Source organism: Polistes dominula, unplaced genomic scaffold, assembly GCF_049000335.1.
Source record: "Polistes dominula isolate Pdom_NZ unplaced genomic scaffold, Pdom_raw_medaka contig_246, whole genome shotgun sequence".
Lineage (NCBI taxonomy): Eukaryota > Metazoa > Arthropoda > Insecta > Hymenoptera > Vespidae > Polistes > Polistes dominula.
Window position 1 is genome coordinate 547,709 of NW_028300928.1, and position 25,105 is coordinate 572,813.

General features: G+C 29.8%; 5 protein-coding genes across 5 annotated transcripts in view; 2 read left to right on the forward strand and 3 right to left on the reverse strand.

Moving 5' to 3' along the window:
• The window catches only part of LOC107072432 (uncharacterized), an 88,080-nt gene extending 80,299 nt beyond the window's left edge, over positions 1 to 7,781 (forward strand). Inside the window, exons 8-11 of the mRNA XM_015332358.2 lie at positions 2,369 to 2,828; positions 4,599 to 4,911; positions 5,002 to 5,211; positions 5,282 to 7,781. Of these exons, the coding sequence (XP_015187844.1) occupies positions 2,369 to 2,828; positions 4,599 to 4,911; positions 5,002 to 5,211; positions 5,282 to 5,920 (1,622 nt within the window). The 3' untranslated portion in view covers positions 5,921 to 7,781. The remainder of the gene's footprint in view (positions 1 to 2,368; positions 2,829 to 4,598; positions 4,912 to 5,001; positions 5,212 to 5,281) is intronic.
• Positions 7,782 to 7,925: 144 nt separating this feature from the next.
• ZnT86D (solute carrier family 30 member 7) lies at positions 7,926 to 10,807 on the reverse strand. Its single transcript, XM_015332360.2, is given in 2 exon segments — positions 7,926 to 10,687; positions 10,690 to 10,807. Coding segments are annotated over 2 exon segments (1,053 nt in total). The 5' UTR covers positions 10,769 to 10,807; the 3' UTR covers positions 7,926 to 9,713.
• Positions 10,808 to 11,980: 1,173 nt separating this feature from the next.
• Rrp1 (Recombination repair protein 1) lies at positions 11,981 to 14,762 on the reverse strand. Its single transcript, XM_015332377.2, has 7 exons — positions 14,518 to 14,762; positions 13,990 to 14,439; positions 13,764 to 13,890; positions 13,539 to 13,682; positions 13,206 to 13,349; positions 12,948 to 13,128; positions 11,981 to 12,209 (listed from the first exon to the last, which is right to left on the reverse strand). The coding sequence occupies exons 1-7, from the start codon at positions 14,545 to 14,547 to the stop codon at positions 12,092 to 12,094; spliced, it is 1,194 nt and encodes a 397-aa protein (XP_015187863.1). The 5' UTR covers positions 14,548 to 14,762; the 3' UTR covers positions 11,981 to 12,091.
• Positions 14,763 to 15,252: 490 nt separating this feature from the next.
• LOC107072441 (ATP-dependent RNA helicase DHX30) lies at positions 15,253 to 20,890 on the forward strand. Its single transcript, XM_089171426.1, is given in 13 exon segments — positions 15,253 to 15,536; positions 15,633 to 15,756; positions 15,839 to 15,928; positions 16,045 to 16,126; positions 16,200 to 16,585; positions 16,752 to 16,941; positions 17,039 to 18,053; positions 18,175 to 18,516; positions 18,879 to 19,123; positions 19,766 to 19,979; positions 20,051 to 20,237; positions 20,334 to 20,416; positions 20,501 to 20,890. Coding segments are annotated over 13 exon segments (3,198 nt in total). The 5' UTR covers positions 15,253 to 15,486; the 3' UTR covers positions 20,691 to 20,890.
• Positions 20,891 to 21,124: 234 nt separating this feature from the next.
• Positions 21,125 to 25,105, reverse strand: part of sha (shavenoid) — a 29,312-nt gene continuing 25,331 nt past the window's right edge. The window contains exons 9-10 of the mRNA XM_089171425.1: positions 24,968 to 25,070; positions 21,125 to 24,904 (exon numbers count right to left, since the gene is read on the reverse strand). Of these exons, the coding sequence (XP_089027551.1) occupies positions 22,413 to 24,904; positions 24,968 to 25,070 (2,595 nt within the window). The 3' untranslated portion in view covers positions 21,125 to 22,412. The remainder of the gene's footprint in view (positions 24,905 to 24,967; positions 25,071 to 25,105) is intronic.

Sequence of the window (25,105 nt, forward strand, 5' to 3'; positions counted from 1 at the left end):
AACGAAGATTACGTCTATTACTCGACATATTATAAACTTTAACTCAATAACTATCAACTTGGAATTACAGAAATTTAGATTTGAAATTGCTTAGAGGATCGATGACACCAGTTTAAAGTCCGATATGTGCATATATATATATAGGGTGTTCCAAAACAAATCCACTGAATATTTATACAGCATATAGAAGTGTTTTTCCTTTAATTTCTTTTTTTTTCTCAGAAACGATCGAGTATTGGGTCTTATTGCTTGCACAATCTATAGAATTCTTTTTACTCACAATCTGTATAGTGTGTTCTATATACGAATGTGTTTTTTGGAACACCCTTTATGTGTGTGTGTGCATGTGTGCGTGTAATATATATACATAGAAACTCCCCGCTGGCATTTTACTTGGTAGCGGATACTTAGAGAACTTGAAAGTTTAACCCTTTTGAACTTTAAGCTGTGGATAGTAGTAATAGGGAACGATGGTGATAGTGGTAGAACCATTTGCTTCTAGCTTCGAAGCAAATTCTGATCGTGAAACACCGATGTGAAAAGTGCTTCTAGATACGAACGAGAATAACCCGTAGGAAATTATAATCCAAAGAAAAACGTTCGCTCAGTTTTCTCTCGTTCTTTTTCTTAGACTTCCAAACGATCGGAAAAGTAATTAACGGATTAAAATGATTATTGAATTATCGTTATATAGTCTTAGTTTTACAATAGTAGAAAAAAATGGTCTCGTCTCGTATTATAGAGCGAATATTGCAAAATTTACCACCGCCAAGATAATTTTCAATACAAATATAATTACGCTTACTAGGAATTTTTTTTCTAACGATAGGATCTTTTATGATATCACAGTTAAACAAATAATGAAATTGTTGAATAATTTATTCTACTTCCTTAATGCTGTGATCGAACAACTAAATAGAATTTTTGGGTGGGACTAAATTGAAATATCCAAATTTCATTCGTCAGTGATTCAAATAGGAGGACACCTCCCTTAAGGGTTCGTTTAATATAGAACGCTCGAAAACAAAGCGAAAGAGACTTATCAGGGAAAAGAAAGAGAGATCGATAAATAGAACACGGGTTAGCGTCCAACATAATTTCCGCTTACGAAGCAACCTATTAATCATTTCTCTGAGAAATGCTGCTCTTTCTTTCTTTGTCTGTCTCTTTTCATTAGCTTTTCTCATCGTTACATCCAGTGAAATATCTCTTATCTCTTATCTGTGGACAAACGAGAGAGTTTGTCATTTTTGATCCTATAGTATTATCAAATATAATATGCATACTATACATTCATTCGTTAAGAACGTAAGAAGAAATTTGTTAGAGAAAGAAAATAAATGTTCAAATATATTATTATTTGAAATCAATAGAAGGATATTAAAATATAGAAAATAATGTAACTAAAAAGTTACTTTTATTATTTTTCGATAGCAATAATTGAGTTTGTTCTCTGTAAAAAGATATATGAAAAGAAGACAAAGTGAAATTGAATATGAATATTGAATTGAAAAGTTAGCATCCATAGCGTCCACCTACGGTAGTTGATGTATAATTCACTCACCATCAGTGAAACTATTTTCCTTTGGGATCTTTGTCGTTAATTAATCGAATCAATTCGGATAACTCGGGTGAAAAGGTAACGGTTCGTATCGTTGATTGCAAGAGTTTAAATCGTTTCACCACTCTCGATACACTTTCCATCAAGCGGCCCGACTCGGCCCGGCGAAGGTACTTTCTTTCAACTCCCCCAGCTATCTTTTTTTCTACACGCTTTATTACTTTCCTGCCTTACGCTCCATTAACAAATATGAAACGTAAATTGGCTGACCAAGCGTAAACCTTTTCTATATTCCTTTCATCAAAGAGAATAAGAAAGAAAAAGAAAAACCAGACAAATGGATTGTTTCTTTTTTTGTCTCTTTCTTTCTTCATCTATCTATCCATCTCTTTCTATTTCTATCTCTTTCTTTTGGCACTTCAAGAAAATAGGTCAACGTTCATCTGAATTTATCGAGATACCTCAGAACCGTAATATAAATTATATTTCTCTCATCTTAAATCTTTTGGTAAACTTAGCCGTTGGGAAAATTGTAAGAGCATAAAAATCTTCCGCTCTTCTATAATAATATTCACGTTTTGCCAACGCTAATAAAACTACTCATTATTCCTATCTCGCTCTAAAGTTTACCAAAGAAAAAACTTTTTTAAGTTTTTATTAAGCTCCAACGAAAGAATTGAATTATTCGATATCTTTGAACAATTATCAAAATGAATACTTCATAAGAAATAGAAAGTGCTTTTTTCTTATTGTTTTTTTCATGATAAATATGAGAAAAATATAAATTGAATTGTTGGTTTCGTGTAGGTTCAGGTTCTGGATCCGGTAGTAGTGGATACGCCTCAAGCATCCTCGGCACTCTCCCCTTAAATCGTTGCTACTCTTCTTTACCTCGTGGTGCTTTGGCAGCTTATGGAAGTTTAACTAGGCCAGCAACCTTACCACGATTACCTTTTGGATTGGGTCTCGGCCTTGGTCTTGGTCCAACGACCGCTCATGGACATGGATACAATACTGGTAGTACTACCGGACCTACCGGACCTACCGGTTCAACTACTACTGTCCCTGCTACTTCAACGGGAAACGAAAATGCCAGTGCTACCGGAACCAGTGCACCACCTTTACCGCAAAATGATAGCAATGGAAGTAGCAAGCGAAATAGCGACAGCGTACTTTGTCATAGACCACCTCTTATGCATCCATTACCTACTTGTGACGTTAGCAATCATCAGGGTACCGGATTTCATGAAATCTTCAATGCTATTAGGTAAAGTTTCAAATGTAGTTCTACTAATCTATGTAAATTCAATTAGAGGAATTCTAATACTCCTCGCGATCAAGAAATCAGTGCATACAAGACATTAATACAAACAAAATTAATACAACAAAAATGTTAACTACCGAAAAGTTAGAGTACTCGAGTAAAATATGATGTCCGATATTGTTCATTTATTCGGGTAAGGTATCTTACCGAGTAGTCGACAGGTCTGATATTAATTAAGTTATTATATTCAAGTTTTATGAATTCTAATTCAAAGTAAACAAAATGATAGAGTAATGCACTTTATAGAAAAAATATCTAATTATAAATTATACAGCACTGTGTTTGAACGAGCTCGATGTAGAAAGACTTGCATTTTCAATGTTACGTACACATAGTTAACTTGGAAAGTAAAAAAACTTTGAATCTAGAATTTTACTCGTTGACGATAAAAAAAAATACTGTAGGAGCATGAATGAACCAGAGCAGGGATAAATGAGTTATGGAAATTTAGTGTAAGAGACGATGGAGAATGGCTACCGAAGAAATTAAAGGAACTTTCATGGAAGAAAGTTTGATGCTTATACTTTTACTCGAGGAGGAGAGATGCGTTGTGTGAAGCAAGGTCGCTAACTTTGTACGCGTTCTTCGTCCTTCTCTCGAAACTAGAAAGATATCGGGAAGCTTCGATTATAACGAAACTTTCGTCATCGAACTTTTACTCGCTCGCTCTCTAATTCGTGAATTCAAAGTTTAACCGATTCAACGTCAAACTGACGTCCTAAGGATTTTACAACATTTCTCTGCAACTAAATCAATTTATTTATTTATTTTTAATATTCATTTATCTTAATTTGATAAAACAAAGTTCGCAAATTGTAGGAAGTCAAGTTTTATAATTAAGTGCAAACATTTAATAACAAAATAGAGGAAAGTGGACATTTATCAATAAATAAATAAAAAAAATAAATAAATCATTTAACGCTATTAAATTAGAACAAAATTTTGTTATCGTCATTTGACTATCAAACGAATCTCGAGTATGATTCATTTATAATTACAAATCGTACAATATGTTTTTAATTAAAAACGAGTACCAGCTGGACTCGACTATTTTACTTCCCATTTTACTCTACCTCCATCCTTTTTTCTCAGGCCCATTCACTTTCGTCTGTCCCGATGAGAATAAATTGAATCTTTCAGGAAGAAGAAAAGAAAATAAAAAGAGGAAGAAAATGTTCACGAGGTTATTTCAACCTGCTGGCTTTACACGTACTTTACATTCCATGCGTTCGCGTCTTTCATTAGTTTTCTCCTTTATCTCCTCTCCTCATCTTTCCTCCCCTTCTTTCGTTTTCCTTCCATCATTTTTATTATCATTGATATGTCGATAGCACACGATTTAATTATTTTGTTCTTATTAAAACATTTGTTTGTTTGTTCAATTTCATACATATTATTTTTATACTTATATATTTATTTTATAAATATTACATTCGTATTCATTTATTTATAATAGAAATAATATATGAGCGTATGTGTGTAGCTCCTTCGATTTTTACAGCCGATTGGTGTTAATGAGATAAAAATGATTATACGGATCATTGATCGTGACTAAGGTTAACTGGAAAATATCAAAAGCTGCGGTTACTTTTATCGACGATATCCGATTATATTTGATCCAGCTAACGTAACAAAAAAATCACTAATCAATTTATCATAAATTGTCAAAGAAGTAGATATACTAATTAAAGAAATAATTGATTGTGTTTACAGAGAGCCCAGCTGTAAGCTGAGATCATTGAACGTGTCTAAATGTCTTTTGGGCGGCTTAGATGCTGGCTGTTTAGGAGAAACTATAAGAAAAGCACGACATTTGAATGCTCTTAGAGCTGCTGGTGCTTCAAAACCAGCTGATGTTATGCCGCTCGTCTTGGCCTTGACAGAGGCACCCTGTCTTCAACTTCTTGATCTAGCCAGTCCAAGACTAGCCCTCGATGATCATCCATCTAGACTTCTCTGCCAAGCACTCGCTAGGAATACAACTTTAAGGCTTCTCAGTCTCGAAGGTTGGACCTTCAGAATAGAAGTAAGTTTGACCACAACTCGAACTAAACAGTTAAACGGCTCACGATTTCTTTTTTTTTTACAATGACAATTGTTATTTTTGTGCATATAGGAATCTGAAACGCTAGCGGTATTCTCAGAGTTACTGAGATATACGAACGTGAGGGAATTAAGTCTATGTAATGCTCGCCTCCACCTGGCGGTCCACGAAGGTCCTCTCGCGAGATTAGGACGTCGTGACGATGCTGGTGCTGAGTTACTACGAGCTGCACCCCCTCCAGCTTGTCCTGCTATCGTCTTTCTCAGACTGGCTGGATTCCAGGTTGGTTATACATATATTACTGTAAAACCATGAAAAACTATCCACATAAATAACTCGTTCGTGATTGTAGGTGACAGTAAACGATCGACTGGCATTACGCGGACCTCTATTACTTCCATTCTTAGCAGGCTTCACCGGTTTAAGCGAGCTTGACCTATCATTAGACAAATCAGCCATAGGTGGTAGCAGTGGATCCTTATTGTTCATCGATGATAAAATACTTCAACAATTTTTTGCTTGTCTCTCTTCTCACTTCCGTAATTTACAATCATTACGAATCAATTTCTGGCGTATCAGTTTAGAAGATAGCGAAAGGACAATGCGTCAAATAGCAAAATATATCAAAGTTTGTAATCTAAGTTTTCTCAAAATGAATGGATTGATCGTCACTGACAGCGCTAAAAAAACACAAATGGAACATGTCTTTATTCAAACGATTATTATGAATCTTCAGTATCTTACTTGGCTTTGTTTAGATGGTATCGAAATGACAGAGAAACAAGCATCGAGCATTGGTAAATGTACGAGAGATCGTTATACAGGCAGTTGTTTTGAGATTAGTGCTAAAGACGTTAATGTAAAATCGGTCAAAGCTTTCGTAGCAGCCATCGAAGAAGGTGGCAGAGCTGAAGTTGTTTATACCGGTGGTTCCAATTGTAGATTGAAAATTACTATGTTACAGAAGAGTGGTAAAAACAAAAAGAAATGAATACAATAAATAAATAAAAAGGAACAAGAGTCAGAATTTTCAATGAAAAATTAAATATAAACAGGTTGAATCCTGTCCAAGTAGAAACGTTCCTAGTAAGGCATATTAAAGAAAGAAAGCTACTATTAATAGAATAGAAGAAAATCGAAAACAAGTTGATGAAGAATTAACAAAGAAAATATATATACATATTGATTTTTAAGTTTTTATTTTTAGCAAACAGTTTTTTAGATTTTCATTTATTTAAATAAATAGTACAGAGGAGATAAAAATTGGGACCAGAATCTCCAGGTCCTCTATAAAATGAATGCTGCTGATGATGACTATGTGATGGCATTTATTTCCTTAAATTATTCCAAAATTAATTGTTTTATAAATAAAATAAAATAAATAAAGTAGAATTTTTTTGAGAAAAAGAAGAAAGAAAGAAATAAACAACTGACTCAATATGGCTTGATTAACTATCTAGAGAACATTTTTATTTTGTTATGTCTATTTCTTGTCGGAAATCGTAGCTACTAATCATAGCAAGACCAAGATTAATAATAATACATGCGTCTTATTTTCTCGATTGGAAGTTTTATTTAAAAAGAGGCTGTTACGACTGCGATAATTATTACGTTCATCATTGTTAGATGGATTGTATAATAAGATACGACTCAGAGTAATATATTATATTATTATCATTAGTATATTATATCGTCGATATTATTAAATGTTGTATATGGAAGTTATGATTGAAAATTAAGAAAAAATAAGTAAAAAGAAAAGAAAATAAAGAAATAAAAGAAAAGAGGAAAAAAAAGAGATTAAAAAAAAACAAGTTTAAGGCAAGTGACATATTGTTGGAATTTTAGAGAAATTTTATATTATAAATTTTAACCCTAATAAATCCAAGATAGATATGAGAGAGAGAGAAAGATAGAAAGAAAGAGAGAGAGAGAGAGAGAAAATCAAAAAGTCGATAAATTGTAATTTTATGAGATATATATATATATATATACACGACGATTCGTCTGTATGTACAGTTACAAGAATACCGTTCGAAGAAGAAACTGCCAAATCACGTCATAGAATTAACGCGTAGTTAATAATTATACCTTGTTGTATTTCTGAGATATTTCAGAACACTAACATGAGATTAATAATTCTCGATATTTGGCTTAAGTATTCAATCATTTGTGTACCAAACGCACAAACCATACTGCCATAGAACCGAAACTATTAAAAACAAATTGTATTAGAAAAAAGATCAAGAAACATTAATGTGGAAAAAGAGAAAATGATTTAACGTAATTTATAATTATTTTTGATTTAGCTTCGTCAGATTTTATATTCTATATATGTTCCTTCTCACATTTTAATATCCGAGTGATTTTATAACGGTAGATCTTTTATTTTTTATTTATCCTTAAACACATATTAACGCATATGATCCTTATTATTCTATATCATATAGATAGAGAACAATTTTTCTATTATCTGCCACGTACAAAATACCATTAATAATCATAACGTTAAGAAAATTCCTTTTGAAATATTGCATGTTATATTTGTGGGCCTACTTTACACAAAGAAAGAAAGAAAGAAAAAAGAGTGAAAGACAGAGAAAAAAAGAAACTAATTAAATATGTAATCGTTTGAACGAGATCTACTTTACCCTCGATACCGTCGGTATCGTCAGTAAAATCGTTACCATACACTCCTCGTTATCGTCTGTGAAGATTATTTAATATAGATTTAACGCGCTATCGAAACTTCAACGTGTGAAATCAACTTGAAGTAATTTTATTATAAACCTTTATGTATTTATATGTGTATACATATCCTTTAAAATAAATGTAATATGTATTTAAGATTATATCTACGCTTTTATCACATACACACACACACACACACACACACACACACATACACATACACATATTAAATATATATATGTCTTAACATACATACATTACTCTGCACATTAAATTTTCAAAAAGGGTAAAAAGGATTTTAAAACTTTGTTAATAGTATTTTTGATTACTTTAATCTTTTTCTTCTCTTCGTTCTTTGTTTTATTATTTCTTTTTTTTACATATCTTTCTTACATATTATATATTAAGATTTTAAAAATATAACAATATAAGACTTCTGGTTGGAAATTATTATGACGGTGCAATGCCTCATATAATTTTCATCAAGCTTAATAAAAATGACAAATACACATTCCTTTTTATTATTTATCATAACAATTGTTATATATACAAAGTAGACTCTATATAAATGGATATACCTAAATATCTTCCTTATTTATGGCCCTATAAAAAACTTCACAGGATGAGGTTGCACTATTTTAAGGGTCAAATGTAATGGTAAATAACAAATCTTTTTAGGTCATTTTGTTAATGAGATTTCAAGGTCATCGGTATTTTTTTTTTTTTTAATGGAACTATATATTTCTTTGCGACATTTTTGTAGAACATGACCAAACGGATAAAAATGATCTTCATGACTATATATCATTCGGATCATTTCTTTTCGAGATATTTAAATCTCATATCACTACGTTACATATATGTATATGTATATATATTTTAATTATTGCAAAGTAAAAATCATTTCTTAAAAAGTTAATGAATTTCACGCTAGTATCGTTGATTAGATTTTTAGCAGGAAAAATTAATTAATGTAACTTTCATTAATGATAGATCTACGTCATGGAATGTATATATTTTATTTTTTTTTCGTTTTCCTATTATAAATTGCATATTTAATTGAAAAATCTTTTATAATCGTAGAATTACATAATTATTAGTAGTTATCTGTGTTTAGTTCATTGTCCATTAATAATACTGCATCATATCTGCATATATGCGTATGAAACATAATGTTTTAATTAAATCTATCGATAAAGAAAGTTAGTTACAAAACAAGTCAATTATACATACATACATTTTGTTGTTAAATATAGAAATATAATAAATGATGGATGTTTCTTATACATAAAAGATTTTTGTTCAAAATTATACAATTCTATTGATTTTAATATGATTATAAATAATTACATTAAACTGAAGATTTGTGAAGTTATTTTACAATATTAAAGTGATAATTTATAATGAAATAACAGTTCTATTACAAAATAAGTTTATTTTATATAAATCGTATTACGTATAAATGACTTTAATGAAACATTTAAAATCTTCTATTTTTGTTTATTCTTATAGTTGATAGCGTATCAGCTATAATAACTAAGACGGTCTGAAAATGAACATATCTAAATAAATATATAAAAATGAAAATTTAATTATTACATTAAATATTTGAAAATGATAATCCTCTATCTATAAATTTTCTCTAATCAATAGATATAGATTACTAGAACATTATATTTTTACCATAGGAAAATCTAAAGAAATATCTATACGTATTGATTCAAAAGCATAAAAGTTAGAAGTTTATCAACATATATTTAAATGCAACATTATTTGAATTTATATACTTTCTATAAAACGCCATACTCAAAATATTAGAAAACAATAGTTCAGAGCTTAGGACTGAAAGGTCCTATACTGATAGCTCCAATGGCTGACAATTTTCAAATGATATATATTTATAATTTTAAAATAATTTGTAACTGTAATTGATATTCGCCTCTATTTAAAACTAAACAACCGCACAGACTCAAAATCGCAAAAATAATTTGCGTAAATGCTGTATTTCTTGCGCCTTTTTGACAAACTCCATAAATGAATACACTTCTGGAGCATTTATAAGAACACTTTACGACACATATATTTCTAATAGATCACATGGGTGCATAATCCAATTGCACCGTTAGTTGCCTCACACCGGCTGCTTGAAAAATCATTTGAGTATGCGCAACCACATACTTTGGATCTACAGTTCGTGCTACTTCCAGTTTTATACAACCAACATAAACATCAGAACAAAGTGTCCAGAAATGTGGTTCTTGTACACTATAAACTCCAGCCAATTGGGTCACTTTATTGTAGCATTGTGGTAAAACATGATCCAAAGCTGGAGGTTGTCTTTGCATAAGAATCTCCCAAGATTCTTTCATTAATGAGAGTACACTTAACACTATCAATATTGCAATGACCATGGAACAAATAGGATCAGCTATCATCCAACCAAACATTTGCATTAAGATAGCTGATATAATTACTCCTACAGATCCCAAAGTATCTGCTAGTATGTGTAGAAAAACTCCTTTCATAATTTGAGAATTATTACTACTAAATGTTGCATCTATTTCAATATCATGATGATTGTGACTATGATTATGATTCAAATGAGAATGGTCATGCCCGCTACTATGAGAATGCGAATGACCATGACCACCATGGCCGTGTCCATGTCCATGTTGAAATGCATAGATTCCTATTAAATTCACTAAGAGTCCCATCACAGAAACAGCAAAGAGTCTTTCGTGTTTTATCTCAGGTGGCTCGATAGCTCTTTCGACAGCTTCAGACATTATAAAGAGCGCAACGAACAATAATAGTAATCCATTAACAAATCCACCCAATACTTCTGCACGTACATAACCATATGAGTATCGGTCATTGGCTCTCCATTTTGTAATAACTGATGCTGCCAAACCAAATAACAAACCAGTACAATCAAAAAACATATGAAAACTATCTGAGATTAGGCCCAAACTGTTTGTCCATATTCCATATGATAATTCAACGAAAGCAAAAGATAAATTTAAAATCAGAAGCAAAAATAAGTTTCTGGTATTTTTGTCAGAAAAATTAAACGCTTCCAACCAAGAAGCTTCTCCTTGATACGACTGCCAACATTGCATGAATCCTTGTGCGAATGTAGTGGAAGCATTTTGTTTAGGCGCCAGGATTAATTATATTAAAAACACTCTCTGAAACAAAACAAATAATATATTATATTATAAATTATTATAATAATAATCATACACATGTAATAAAAAATATAACAGTATTTATTTCTAACATCTGGTACATAAAAATAACAATTTACATAGCTCATGGACAACTAATTTTAATTTATTTAAAATCTTTATAATATTTTATTTATAACGAGACTTACATTAACAATAATTATTAATTTAACTTGAAAATTACTCTTAATACCATCGTGAATGTCTAAAGTAGTGTGACACGTTCGTTAAAAAATGTTAACCTCTTTATTTATATTTTTCTAAATCTTACCCCCTTATACAAAATCCAAAGCACTCAGGGATTACAATTAATCCAATAATAATTTGGATAATTTATGTCTTTTTCTTAAAACGAATTCATGTCAGCAAATTACTAATAATTCAACTTAACCGACTGTAAAAACATTCGTGGTATCGTCATGCTGTACAGCAGTAGATAGTACGATTACTTATATATATGCGAGTATATTCTACATGTCGCTCAGTTCAATGTTTTTCACTCGTTAAATAGATAGATAAGCGATTTGCTGGGTATACCAACAAAATTCTATAAAATTGTTTTATTTTATCAGTTCTAATCGTGTATTCATAAAATCTGATAAAATTTCCCCTCCAAAAAAAGAAAAATCACTCTTTTCATTATTTTATAATAATTCTTTAAAAATAAAATAAGTCAAATATTTTGTACATTTTCTTTACTATTCGAAAAATTTATTATCGCCTTTACTATTACTTTTAATAAACTTCAAATTACTTGTGACGAGATAATAAATATTAAATGCTATGTCATTTTATATTTGTATTTCTTTACAGGTTATCCCATTATTTATGTTTTTCAAGTTAACGGGTTATGTTAAAATGTTTTTTAGTAACATAAAAAATATTAAGTAATACAAGAAATAAAATATTTTTCTCTAGTTAACAGAAAAGTTTTAAATTATGTCAGCATAAATTAATCAATTTATTATTTATATAATTGTCAATCAATTTTGTTTTCCAATTGCCAACATTTAACATATTCTTTAATATAATAGGAAAAGAAGATACATTTAGGATCATTAGAGATTAATTCAATGTTACTACGATTATTATTATAACATAAGAGGGAAATAAAAAATAAATTGTGAAATTACTTTTCTATTTTTAAAAAGTATATTTTTCAATCAATAGAGCGTATGAAATCATTATTTTTATTATTATTTTAAATGAGGAGTAATTAATAAAAGAGATGTACAAAATTTAATTTATAAATTAATGTATAAGACAACTGGACAGTGATCGCTTCCATAAACACTACTTCTTATAACATTATCGCATACTTTGTTCTTGATACGTTCAGATAACAGGAAGTAATCCAGTCTCCTAGAAATAAAATAAATTAACAATAAAAGTATATATATATGTAATTATATTTCATAACGATTATGCTTCTAATTTTTGTCTTAAATATATCTTATATAAAAATACGTAGGTTGGAACTGAAATAGTGGCAACTATTTATTCACAACCAATACAAAAGAGTTACATGTTTGCACCTGTTACTGTCCTTCAAAGTGGTCACCAGCGATTTGGAAGGCGTTGTATACCGTTAGCAGAGCCTGTTCTGTTGGTGTGAATGGAGCGGTACACTGCCATGTCTCATCCAGTGTTACGATACGGCGTAAGAAAGCCTCTCCTTCGCGCTCATAGCGCTCCAAGTGCATCTGAGCAGCGTCGTAACGCCTCCATTTCTGCATTTCCGTCAATTCATGCGGAACCCATCGTGGCATTCGCTTCAAAACTGTTCCAGAGATTCGACAGGCAGTAGACCGCTCCATTCGCACCATCAACAGAACAGGCTCTGCTAATGGTATACTACGCCTTCCAACTCGTTGGCAACGGGTTCTACACAACGCTGGTGACTACTTTGAAGGACAGTAACAGATGCAAACATGTAACTCTTTTGTATCGGTTGTGAATAAATAGTTGTCACTATTTCAGTTCCAACCTACGTATATCATTGTTAAAGACGACATATATAGGCTCTTACAACTCAAGCACGCTAAACTGAATATGTGTAAATGGAATAAATCAAAATAAAAGCAACAATTCTAAACTTACCAGCCAATATTTTTACTTCTTGCATTAGCAAAATATGACCAAAAAGTATAAGCGCCTACTTTATCTGGATATAACATCCTGAATGTATCGACAAATCCTTGATCTAAAAAGTCAGTCATACCATCTCGTTCTTCTTTAGTAAATCCAGCATTTTTTGTATTGGTTTTAGGATTCGCTAAATCTGTAGGAGATAACATTGATTTTTTTGTTTGTTAAATAATCTTTTATTTACTGGAAGTAAAGCACGATTGTACTTACCAATTTCTTGATGAGCTACATTCATATCCCCACAGATAATAACAGGTTTTTTCTTATCTAATTCTTTAACATACAATTTGAATGTTTCATTCCATTCTAATCTTTTGGGCATAGTTATCAGCTTAGCTCCAGCATTTGGTACGTCTACAAAATACAATAATTTAAAAATATATAAATTAAAGATACATTATATTCACACTTTAAGTTATTAATAATTATTAATATTAATTGTAAGAATATGATTACTTCTATACTATAATACAATATGATATGATAAAGTATAATACCTTACACATATATAAAAATTTGTATATATTATTATAAATAACTCACAAACATTCAATAAAAAAAAATTAGGATATTCTGCTGTAATTAATCTGCCCTCTTCATCCAGCTTTGAATTATTTAAACCGTATTTGATATTAATAGGTTTCTCTTTTGTATATATAGCTACACCACAATAGCCAGGTTTTTTGCCTGTTAAGAAGGTAGACACTCGTTAAATGAATTAGTAAGTTAATGTGGTATATATAAATATATGTCAAGATTTATTTTTACTATCTGTATAGTAATGATGATATCCTGGCACTTTTACTTCGCTTGGTAATTTATTAGTGTCGCATTTAGTTTCTTGCAGTGCAACAATATCTGCATTTTCCTTGATAATATAATCCATTCCATTTTTCTGCATCATAAAATATCAGTATTGAATTTTCATATATATTTACATGAAAGTATGTATGTGATCATAAAACTGTACAATAAATACATAAGTAAAATTTACCTTTATAACTGCTCTAATCCCAGATACATTCCACGTACTAATTTTTAAATTATATTTCATTCCTTCCGCATTAAGTTTATCGCAATCAAAATGAATCTCATTTAAGTTAGTGTCAATTTTATTAAGAGCTGGTTTATTATCAATTTTAGCTTTTTTAGCAATAGGTTCTTCGTTTCCATTTGCTTTACGTTTATTTTTGTAAGATAGTTCTTTCAAAGCATCGACAATAGGTTTTTTAACAGTTTCTTTAGAATTCTTAACGTCTTCTTTGTTGACTTCTTTCTTCTTTGTTTTGGTGTTATTTTTAGTAGATTTTTCAGAAGTTTTAATTGATTCTTCTGTTTCTTCTGTAGAAGATTCTTCAGATTCTTTATTAGAATCAGGATTCTTATTTAAGACTACATCAGATAATTTTTTATTTTTGGCAAGTTTACTTTTGGATGCATTAGTCTAAAATTAAATAAAAATATTTAATTATTGAGAAATGAGAATTAAATTATATTATATTAATGGATATTTTCTACCAACCTTAGACACTTTACTTCTCTTTGGTGGCATATTGATTATTTTTTGACTTTGGATATAAATTAACTTTAATATAATAAATAAATTCGATATATTAGATATAACATATATTAATAGATTAATACATTAACACATTAATACAAAAATTTCATATTTCTACATCGACAAAATAATAGTCGAATTTAATGGAGAGAAAAGAAAGAGAGAAGAGACAACGCTGAATCGCGCGGGAAATTTGATGCGCATGTGACTACATATGAAATGTAATTATGTCAGTTTCATCAATAGGTAGAAGTAAAAGTACCTGCACATTCCATATCATACTTTTTGGGTATTTTCTTGGTCATAGGGATAAAAGAAAAAGTTCCTAGCACCTAGCGTTTCCGGCGCTCAAGCTAGGGACCCTGTAGGAGGGATGCGCCATTTATATTCAGCTCATGTGCCATTAGTTGAAAATTTTGGGGAACCGCTTGAATTTATAATAATTTTCTCGTGTAACCTATTCTATTTTAATATAAATTTTTAATTATCATTAAATATAGTTCATTTTTTTTCTGTATTTAATGCAATTCATTATTTCATAATTATTTCAATGTTTGAATCATTCGCGCGCAAAATCGAGTTCCGGTCCCCCAGCAATGTACATGGCGCATCCCTCCTATAGGATCCCTAGCTCAAGCGAGACTACAGCGCACTCTAGACTAAAACTTTATTTTTTTCGGCATTTCGCGGACATTTTTTATATACAGCGTTGTTCTCCTGTGTTTCTACTTCCACCTTCTATTCTATGATTTTGTATCGTGCAAAATTCAATCTGTATAGTATGATTATACAATAAAAAATTAACCATGTGTAGACAAAATGACAAAAACAGTTAAAATAGAATAATAGAATAATAATATTAATTATTGATTTATACATAATAATAATATTTATGTGCTGTCTACATGTTTGTTATGTTTTGTTAGAAAAATGTTTGGTTCTCGAGTGATATTTTGTGTTCAAGGAAGAACTCATTATTTGTAAGTCCATATAATTAAAACGAATATTATTTCTTTTGGATATGTCATATATATATATATATATATACGTATATTATTTTTATGCAATATATCTAGTGTTCGAACTCCTCATTTGGTAAAACCACGTGAACTATTCATTAAAGAATATCATCCAAGTAGGATAAGGCTATGCAGTCATGTAAAAAATACAAAACCAAGATTAGCTTCTAATGTAGTTAAGGTAATAAAATAATGATTATACGTACAAGACTTCTCATTTATTTCTTTTATAATGTTTGAAATAATTGTATTATTTATTGAAGGTAGAAAACATTGATTTGGAAAAACTAGAACGATCAACAGTAAAAAGTCCAGAAAAATTTGGGAATTTTAGGAAAAGCGACTTATATAAGGTAAATACTAAATAATAAATAATAAATATGTGATTATTTAAATAATTTTCATAAAATTAAATTTATATATTTATATGTAATATAAATTAATTTCATCAAGCATTTATATCTCCCAGGAAAATACGCATAAAAAATGTGAAGGTGAAAATGAAGCAATAAATGATACAAAATTGATAGAAAATGAAATTTTATATAAAGGTAAAGTATTCATTAATATAAATAAATTCTCTAAATAATTACTTAATATATATGTATATTTTATATTTTTTAGATTTATCTAAACTTTACCCAGATAGCCGTAGTGCCGTAGCAAATATTTATCAAATTTTAAAGAATGAACTAGCTGATCAAAGTTTACTTCGTATACAATATAAGAGCTGCAAAATTAAAAAGAAGTTATTTTGGGAATGTACTTACTCAGTTTCTTGGCCTACAAAAAAGTCATTTACTGAAATAAAAGAATCTAAAAAGTCTGCTTCAAATGAGGCAGCATTCAAGTGTTTATACTGGTTGCATGAGCAAGGTAAATTAAAGAATAGTAAACCGATAATATACACGAAAAATGAAATACAAGCTAAATTGCACAAACCTGTTCCTATTCATTTGGATTCTGAAATTTTGAAGGAAGTTAAAGAATTGCTTCACATATACAAAGTGGTAAGTTTCAATATTATTTATATATGTAGAATATTATATTGTATGTAGGAAAATGAACAGGGGACATAAAAAAGTCTTTTAAAGTTATAGTCATTTTTGTGTTCAGTATGATGTATATATTAAAGATATTAAATTATTAATTCAAAAAAATTTCATTTGACTTTAGGATGTAAAAAATATAATTGAATCTCCTAAGTCAAGCAGTGATCTTTTTACTTTGCGCAAAAAGAATGACATAGATGTAATATTTACATCATTTCCGTATTGCTACAAGCGTAATCAGATGCTTCAAGAAAGGTTATTATCTAAAACGGTTAACGAGCACAGTGATCTTCCTATTTTGCAATATAGGTAAGACAATATATATATGTGTTTATAAATTTTTATTTACAAATTTCTATATAATAATAGTTTATATAAGTAATAATACTTCTCATTATTATTTTTAGGGAAAAATACTAAAGAAATTGGAAAATAATAACATTTTATTAATCAGTGGTAGTACGGGTTGTGGTAAAACAACACAAGTTCCTCAATTTATAATGGATTCTTATATAAAACAGGGAAATGCTACGGACTGTAATATTTTGATATCGCAGCCTCGCAGAATTTCTGCCATTTCTTTAGCAGAACGTATTGCTTCCGAAAGAGGAGAAACTGTTGGGGATGTAGTGGGATATAGTGTACGATTACAGAAACAATATCCACAGTTTCCTGCTGGAATGCTTTTTTGTACCACTGGTATTTTATGTCAAATAATACAGAACAATCCTAATTTGAAAGGATACAGTCATGTTGTTTTGGATGAAGTTCATGAACGTACAATGGAAATTGACATACTTTTTGTTTTACTTAAAAGAGCGCTTTTAAATAATCCTTCATTGAAACTTATTATTATGTCTGCGACTATTAATACTGAATTATTTTCAAAATATTTTAATTGTGATACGATTGATGTGCCCGGTAAGATGTTCCCTGTTAAAATGCATTTCCTCGAAGATTTTAAGGATGTATTACCTAGACCAACAAAGCAAAAGAATCTGGATTTTTATGAAAATGATATAAATCAAAATACAAATATATTAACGATTGATTCCCAACAAATTGTAAGTCTCATAAAATGGATTCTTAATAAAAAATCACCTGGTACAATATTATGCTTCCTGCCAGGATGGTCAGAAATTAAAAATATAAAATTCTTACTTACGATGGATAATTCAATACAACAAAAATTGTTGATACTTCAACTTCATTCTAAATTACCGATTGGTAAACAACAGAGAATATTTGATCCAGCACCACGAAACACTACAAAAATTATTTTAGCTACAGATATTGCTGAAACTGGAATTACTGTTCCTGATGTTGTATATGTAATAGATACCACTATTAAAAATAATCCTACATGGGATAATGACAAATTTAGTATTCATTCTCAAAGAATATCAAAAGCAAATATACAACAAAGGTAATTATTAAATAATAATTTATTTATTAATACAAATATGTTATATTATTAATAATTGTTTCGTACAAGATAGTTAATTTAACTCATAATTAATTAAGATATTCTATATATACTTATTTAGAAAAGGAAGAGCTGGTCGAGTACAAGCTGGTGAAAGTTATCATTTTATAACAAAAACGGAATATAATGATTTACGCTCTAATCCAATGCCTGAGATACTATTCAGTCCTCTGGAAACAATAATTATTAATATTAAATGTCACACTGATGAGAAGTTCGCACAATTTTGTGAACATATGATTGAACCACCTAGTCGAATAGTAATACATAATGCATTAAAAACATTAATGCAATTAGATATTATTGATGAACATGAACATTTAACTCCATTAGGAAAACGATTAGCACATATTTCAATACATCCGTCTCTAGGCAAGGCTCTGATTCTTTCAACAATTTTCAAGTAAGCCAAAATAATATTATACGCATAAATTTATATTTTGCTTTGTAAATAAGTTTCTAAAACTATAAATTTATAGATAGATAGATAATCTTTATTTAACCCAGCTTTACAGCCATGTGGTGTGACTTGGTTTACATTTTTGCCTTCTCCACTCATCCATCCCATTCATTCCTTATTGCTTCTCCTGCTTGCATCATCCCTAGGCCTGTCTTTCTTTATCTTTTCACCTATTGCTCCTTTCTTCTTCCTACCCTTGTTTATGTACTTCCAAATCTCCTCTTCTGTCTTTGCGTTCCTTATTTGCTCCATTTCTTCTTCTTTCTTCTTCTCTTCTTTAACTATAAATTTATATATTTTTACAGATGTTCAGAACCTATTCTATCTATTGCTACACTTAATTCCATGGACCAAGATATTTTTGTAAACACGTTAAGTGATAAATCTTCTAAAAAAGAAGTTAAGGAGATCTATCATCAAACAAGTGATCATCTTGCTACAGCAAAGTTATATGAAGAATGGAACAAAAATTTGAATGAAAGTAATTTTAAAAGTGAATTGTTCTGTAACGAAAAGAATATTAATCCTTTCCGGATGCAATTATTTATGAGTACGTATCTATATTTATAATATATTAGGTCGAGTCATAAGTAACTTCCGATGCGGCTATGTAGAATCTATTTTTCGTATTTATCTACTCTAAGTCACCGAAACAAACTGATTTTCGATATCACTGTATAGATGAGGATTCAGTTAGTTTTTTGTCAACTTTTTTATGTAGTCAATGTTACATTTAACCGTTTTTCTTAACCACTGAAATGAATAGTAAAAAGTGCATATTCGACATGTAATGCTTTAGGAATTGAAACAAGGCAATAGCACTAAGGTAGCAACTGAAAAAATATGCAACGTTTACAGTGCAGGACTGATAACTGATAGGGCAGTCAGAAATTGGTTTGTAAAATTCCGTTCTGGAGATACAATCTTATGAACCGATGAACCGATTGCAGGACGTATTTCCGTCTTTGATGAACCTTTTAAAGGTAATATTGGAGCAAAATCCAATAGATACGTTCAACAATTGCAAAGAGTGCAAAAAAACTCCATGAAAGGTGTCTTGCACTTATCAGTCGCAGAAACGCCATTCTTTGTCTCATAAAAAACGGAAGTTATTTATGACTCGACCTAATATTTGGATAGAATATTCACTAAACTCTTAATTTATTATTAAGTAAATTTTTTACATTTACAGAAATACGTGATATGTTTTCTAATAGATTACAGATCTATGGTATACAAGATCATGATCATAGCTATTTATATTCAGAAATGCTTCCAAGTAAAGACACATACTGTGACGAATTGATTTATGGCATTATGTTCTCTTCTACCAATAAGTTAATTCAAAAAAATGATTTTTCTTATTACAGAGGTATTTTTAAACAAAGAACTGAATTAAAAAATGAGTACGTATATAAATATTTTTTATAAAAAGAAACTATAAATGTGCGAATAACTAATAATATATTTATTTCAGGAATAATCGTGCAGTTAAGATAATGGTAGAAAGTGTAAATTATAAAAGAACATCTTGGCCTAGCTCATATTTGACATATCTTTATGGTGTTCATCATGAAAACATACCTTATATGCTGGTATATAATACTAGCATAATATCTCCCTTAACACTTTTACTTTTCGGTGCAGGTCACATACGTAAGGAAGTACGTTATAAATTTTAATTTTAATTTTGATTGTTATTAAAATAATATATGAAAAGGAAAACAAAAATGAAAATCAATTATTTTTCTATTTTTTAGCCTAATGACGATTCTAATAATCAGGAAACTATCACTCTTATATTAAGAGAACGGAAGACACTGAAGTTTTCATGTACATCAGAGTAAATATTTTTTATTTCATTTAATTTTATAAAATTTTAGTAATTATCCATTATATATAAATGTTAATTGAGAATTTTTTGCAGGGAAGTAAAAATGCTTAAATCATTCCGTGAAGTTATTTGGTCTGTAGTCGATTATTTTCTTAAAATAGATAATAATTGTTCTGGTTTGGTTAATGAATTAAATTTTATGAATGAGTACAGAACAGAAATGTTACGAGTACTATCTAAAATGTTAGATACAAGTGCTAAACAAAATAAAAACGTACAATAATAGAAATCGATGAATATTAGATGACAAAAAAAAACAAATACCAAATATCCTAATCGTATAAGTTTTCTAACATCATACAAAAACGACATCTGTATAATAATATCTACAACTGTATAATATGTTCAACCAATATTATATAATTTATTTGTAGTATAAAACAAAGAAAATCTTAACAAATAAAAATAAAATAGATATAGTAATATTTTGTTGCCATGGCTAGTTAACAATAAAAGACAAGAGAAGTGAAGTGTGTGATATGAATGTTTAATATTAAATAAATTCCTTGAGGAATTTTAATCTTTTTTTCTTATTAAGGTCATCAAGTATATATGTATAATATACTTATTATAATTGATTAAATATTTCATGGTAAGCGTTCAAATACATTTGTGAGTCACTTTATATAAATACTGAAGTGATATAAAATATTAACAAAATTAAGTATTCTATTAGACATATAGAAGATTAGTACTTAATTAATTTAAAAGTATTATATCTATATATATATATTAAAATTTACCTGATTTATACACATTTTGCAGGTACACGGAAGCGTGCGCTTCTTATTTTTATAAAAAAAAAAGAACAATTTCTGGTGTATTAAAAGATAAATAATATACAATATTATAAAAAAATTTGTTTCCATAAATACTTAAAGATAAATATTTAAATATTAATGAACTAAGAATAAATTATAATCTATAACAGTGATAAATTATCAAACAATAAAAAAAGAAAAAGAGTTTTAATTAAATTATTATTCAACTTTATATAAAATTTTCGAGAAGATAAAATATGATATATGTATATGGCAACTATTAACAACTGAACTGTATAATATTTTAATAAAATTTAACTTATTCTTTTTTAATATTATAATTTTTCTTAAATTAATAATAAACTATGACTCGTACAACAAACTCTTTATAAATTAAATCACTTTAATTTATAATGTTACTCTTTCTCTTTCTAAAGCTATTTTAAATATTTGCAGTTGTTTATTACTTTTGTTTGTTTGATGTTTGTATAAATTACATTATTCTTCAAGTAAAACATATGTCTAAAAATGGTTAAAAAGCCGTGAACTTTTCAAATAGTCTTCGTATAATAGAAAAAAAATATTCTTTTTATTTTTAAAAATGTAATAAAAAATATTTAATAATATACAACGCGATAATATGTACTACATATTTTAAAAATCTAACATAAATGTATGAAAACAAAAATATATATATAATATAATATATTAAATTTATAAATCCTTTATAACTTAATTCACTGAATTTGATTTCATAGAATCTAGATATCAACTATTTATTGCACTTCCGGCCATGTCTAAAATAGTACCAGACATTTTCGTGAAAATATGAAATTTACTTAAAATATATATTTAATTAACATCGTAAAAATAGATTTTTTCAAATACAATTGTAACATTAATATTTCTGTTTTACTCTACTGTTTCAGTAATATAACATTAAAGCAAACAAAATTTATATCTTTCCCTTTCTTTGCTTTTTTTTTTTAGTAATACCTTGTTTATTTATTAGGACTGGGTTTTGTTATTGCATGCGTATTATTTCGTATGATTTGCAGTTCGGTTCTCGTTTCATACGTATCCTACTTCCAGTGACCCAGGGGGATCGATTTTTATTTCTTAATGAATAATACGCTTGAAACAGATTTTAAAATCTATTACTTTATATTCTAGAGAAAAAGAATTCAACTTGTTACAGTAGAATTAGGTAGCAAAACAGTAACAAAACTTTCAGTCTCGCTATCGCTAAGATTAAAATTCGTCTTTTCATAAATTCTATGATCGAAGGGTCGACAATGAGAAGAGTCCTTTGTTTTCAATTGAACACCTGAATTGGTGGTTTCAGAAATTCTTTGCAGATTTCCAAAGAAAACACTATCAGTACCGATACTCTCGGCTCCACTTTCGCTAGCAGCTCCATCGCAAATGGATTCAGTTTCATCCGTTTCAGAGACACTGCTAACTTCTGATTTCAATAATTGTTTACGTGAACTATTACTGTCAGTACTACTTATGTATCCATTATCTTCAATTTTCGTAGGTCCTGAAGATGATTTATCTGAAATTATTTTCATTGATCTTTCACGTTCTTCGAAAGAAGTAACAAAAGATAAATGTTCTTGAAACCGCGAACATTTATTGTTATTAAGATACTCCAGGTCTAATAAAGAAGTTGAAACTTTTGGAAGATTTCTGTGATGATAATATTGATCGTTATTATACCCTACTTCATAGCCATCGCTTTGGACAGGAGAGCCGTTGCTAGCCGTAGGGTCAACCGCTTCGACATTATTCCTGTCCCATAAGCCGTTTTTTGACGACAAAGTAGACGAAGAAAGGACTGCTTGTTGTTGTTGTTGTTGTTGTATTGCTCCTTCTACAGGTATAGGTGCTTTTGGAGATTGATATATATTTTCGGTTGGTGGTAATGGTACAACATCCGGTTGATTGAAATTTGCTTGTCTTTGTCTTTTAGCTTGTCTCTTTTCAGGTGTTAAGTATTTCTTTTTCTTCCATGATAAACTATCACTGATATCACTGTTTAAAGAATGACTACTGCCTAAGAAATTAGATTCCTTCAAATTCGATCTTAATTTAGCTTCGTATATTTCCCGAAGACTACCATAACCCCGTCTTTCTAAAGGATCGTAATCATTTTGTTCGAGATTATCGTCGCTACGAAAACTACCTTTACTTTTTAGTAATATCTGTGTTGGTCTTTCCAAAGAATCCATAAAAATTTCATTGATCGTTTCCTTTTCCTTACTTATCTCATCATTAATCTTTAATTTCATTGGCTTCCTATCCAAAGTATCCGGTTCGTATTCGGATTCATCTTGTTTGACATAATTATCCGGTGAATCTTGTACCTTGATTGTCAAATGTCCAGGATTTTCTGGTTCGTATTGTATATCTGGACCAGAATCGTCGCTACCAGCTGGACTTACGTATCCATCGTTCACGTAAACTTCACTCACTAAGGAATAGACTTCTGATTTTTGCGCGATTAATTCTGGCAAAGCATTGTAATAATTTTTTTCTAACACGTTCTTTTTCAATTTGGAAAGTACAGATTCACCAGTTTGACCATTGATTACTGCATTTTGTATCGTCAATTCCTCGTCCAAAGGAAGAGCCGTTGATAAAGTTGGACTCGATTGATCTATAGATTCCGGCGAGGTAGACGATTTTCTATTATATTTCAAACGTTCCAAACTGTCAACTTCGTAATCGCTCATCTTTACCGACTTCGAATAATGTTCCAATACTTTAGCGTCAACCATCTCACGAATCACAGCATCCATTATCCGTTTGGTTGTATTTTTCGAAGCTGGTAATTCTTTAATCATATCTGGAAGTCTACCTTTGGATTTAGTTATTATTTCATTAGTATTATTATCGTTCTTAGGAAAATCTTTTTCTACATCTTTTTCAGATACTTTATTGTCATTGACTTTTTCAACTTCTTTCTTTTCGATCGCAGCATTTTCTTCCATTTGTTTGATAAACGAATTTTCTATAGCTTTTCTTACCTTTTCGTTAACTATATCTTCAGCAATGAAATTATTTTCTTTATTGCTGTTATTACATTGCTCAATGTAACTCGAGTTTTCGAACATAGATTTTGTCGATCTTTTGGAGACGCTATAACGATCGTCGTTTTCTAGAATTTCACTCCTAGCAATAATTGGCTGATGAACGTTTCTTGAAATTCTTAAGATCGATGAATTGTCTTGCCAAGAGAATGAACATTTTCTTGTTTCTTTGTGAAATTCAAGGAAATCGCATTTTGCTAATTCTTTCACGTATTCGAAATTTTCGACAAAATTTTTCTTATCATTGCGACAATTCTTTTGTTCTTGTTCGATCTTTTCCAGCCAATGCAATTGATTTGGTTTAACATCTTCCAACCAAGCTCGAACTTTACTTTCACCTGGACTAGGTTGATCGTTTCTTGGAAATATCGCTAAATTTCTATAAGAGTTCGCACAACCCGGACAGCCTGTACATCTCAATGATTTCATCGACTTCGTCGATTTCGTCGATTTCGTCGATTTTGTCGCCGCATTTTGAGACAAACTCGAAATCGATTTTTCTCGTTGTCTTTGTTCTTCTTGTTGTTTCTGTTTGTTAGTTGAATTACTACGTTCCGCGTCACTTTCTTCCTCTGGAATACCTATTACGAACAAAATTTATAGCACGTGCTAATATAGTCAAAAGTAACTCAAAAAAATCTTACCAACGAGAGTAGGAACAAATTTTTTAGCAGCCATCTTATGTTTCGCGATTGAAATAACTTCACGAATTTTGAGAAGAAATTCTATGGCAGCTGGAGGTGGAGACTACAAAAATCTGAGATTAGAATCGTTCGATTGAT

Excerpts from the sequence above, each read along its gene's own strand:
- Rrp1 (XM_015332377.2), bottom strand. The coding sequence starts at position 14,547 with ATGCCACCAAAGAGAAGTAAAGTGTCTAAG. Across the intron at positions 14,440-14,517 it reads AGAGAAGTAAAGTGTCTAAG|ACTAATGCATCCAAAAGTAA; the intron begins GTTGGTAGAAAA and ends ATTTAATTTTAG. Across the intron at positions 12,210-12,947 it reads AGAAGTAAAAATATTGGCTG|GAGACTGGATTACTTCCTGT; the intron begins GTAAGTTTAGAA and ends TTTTATTTCTAG.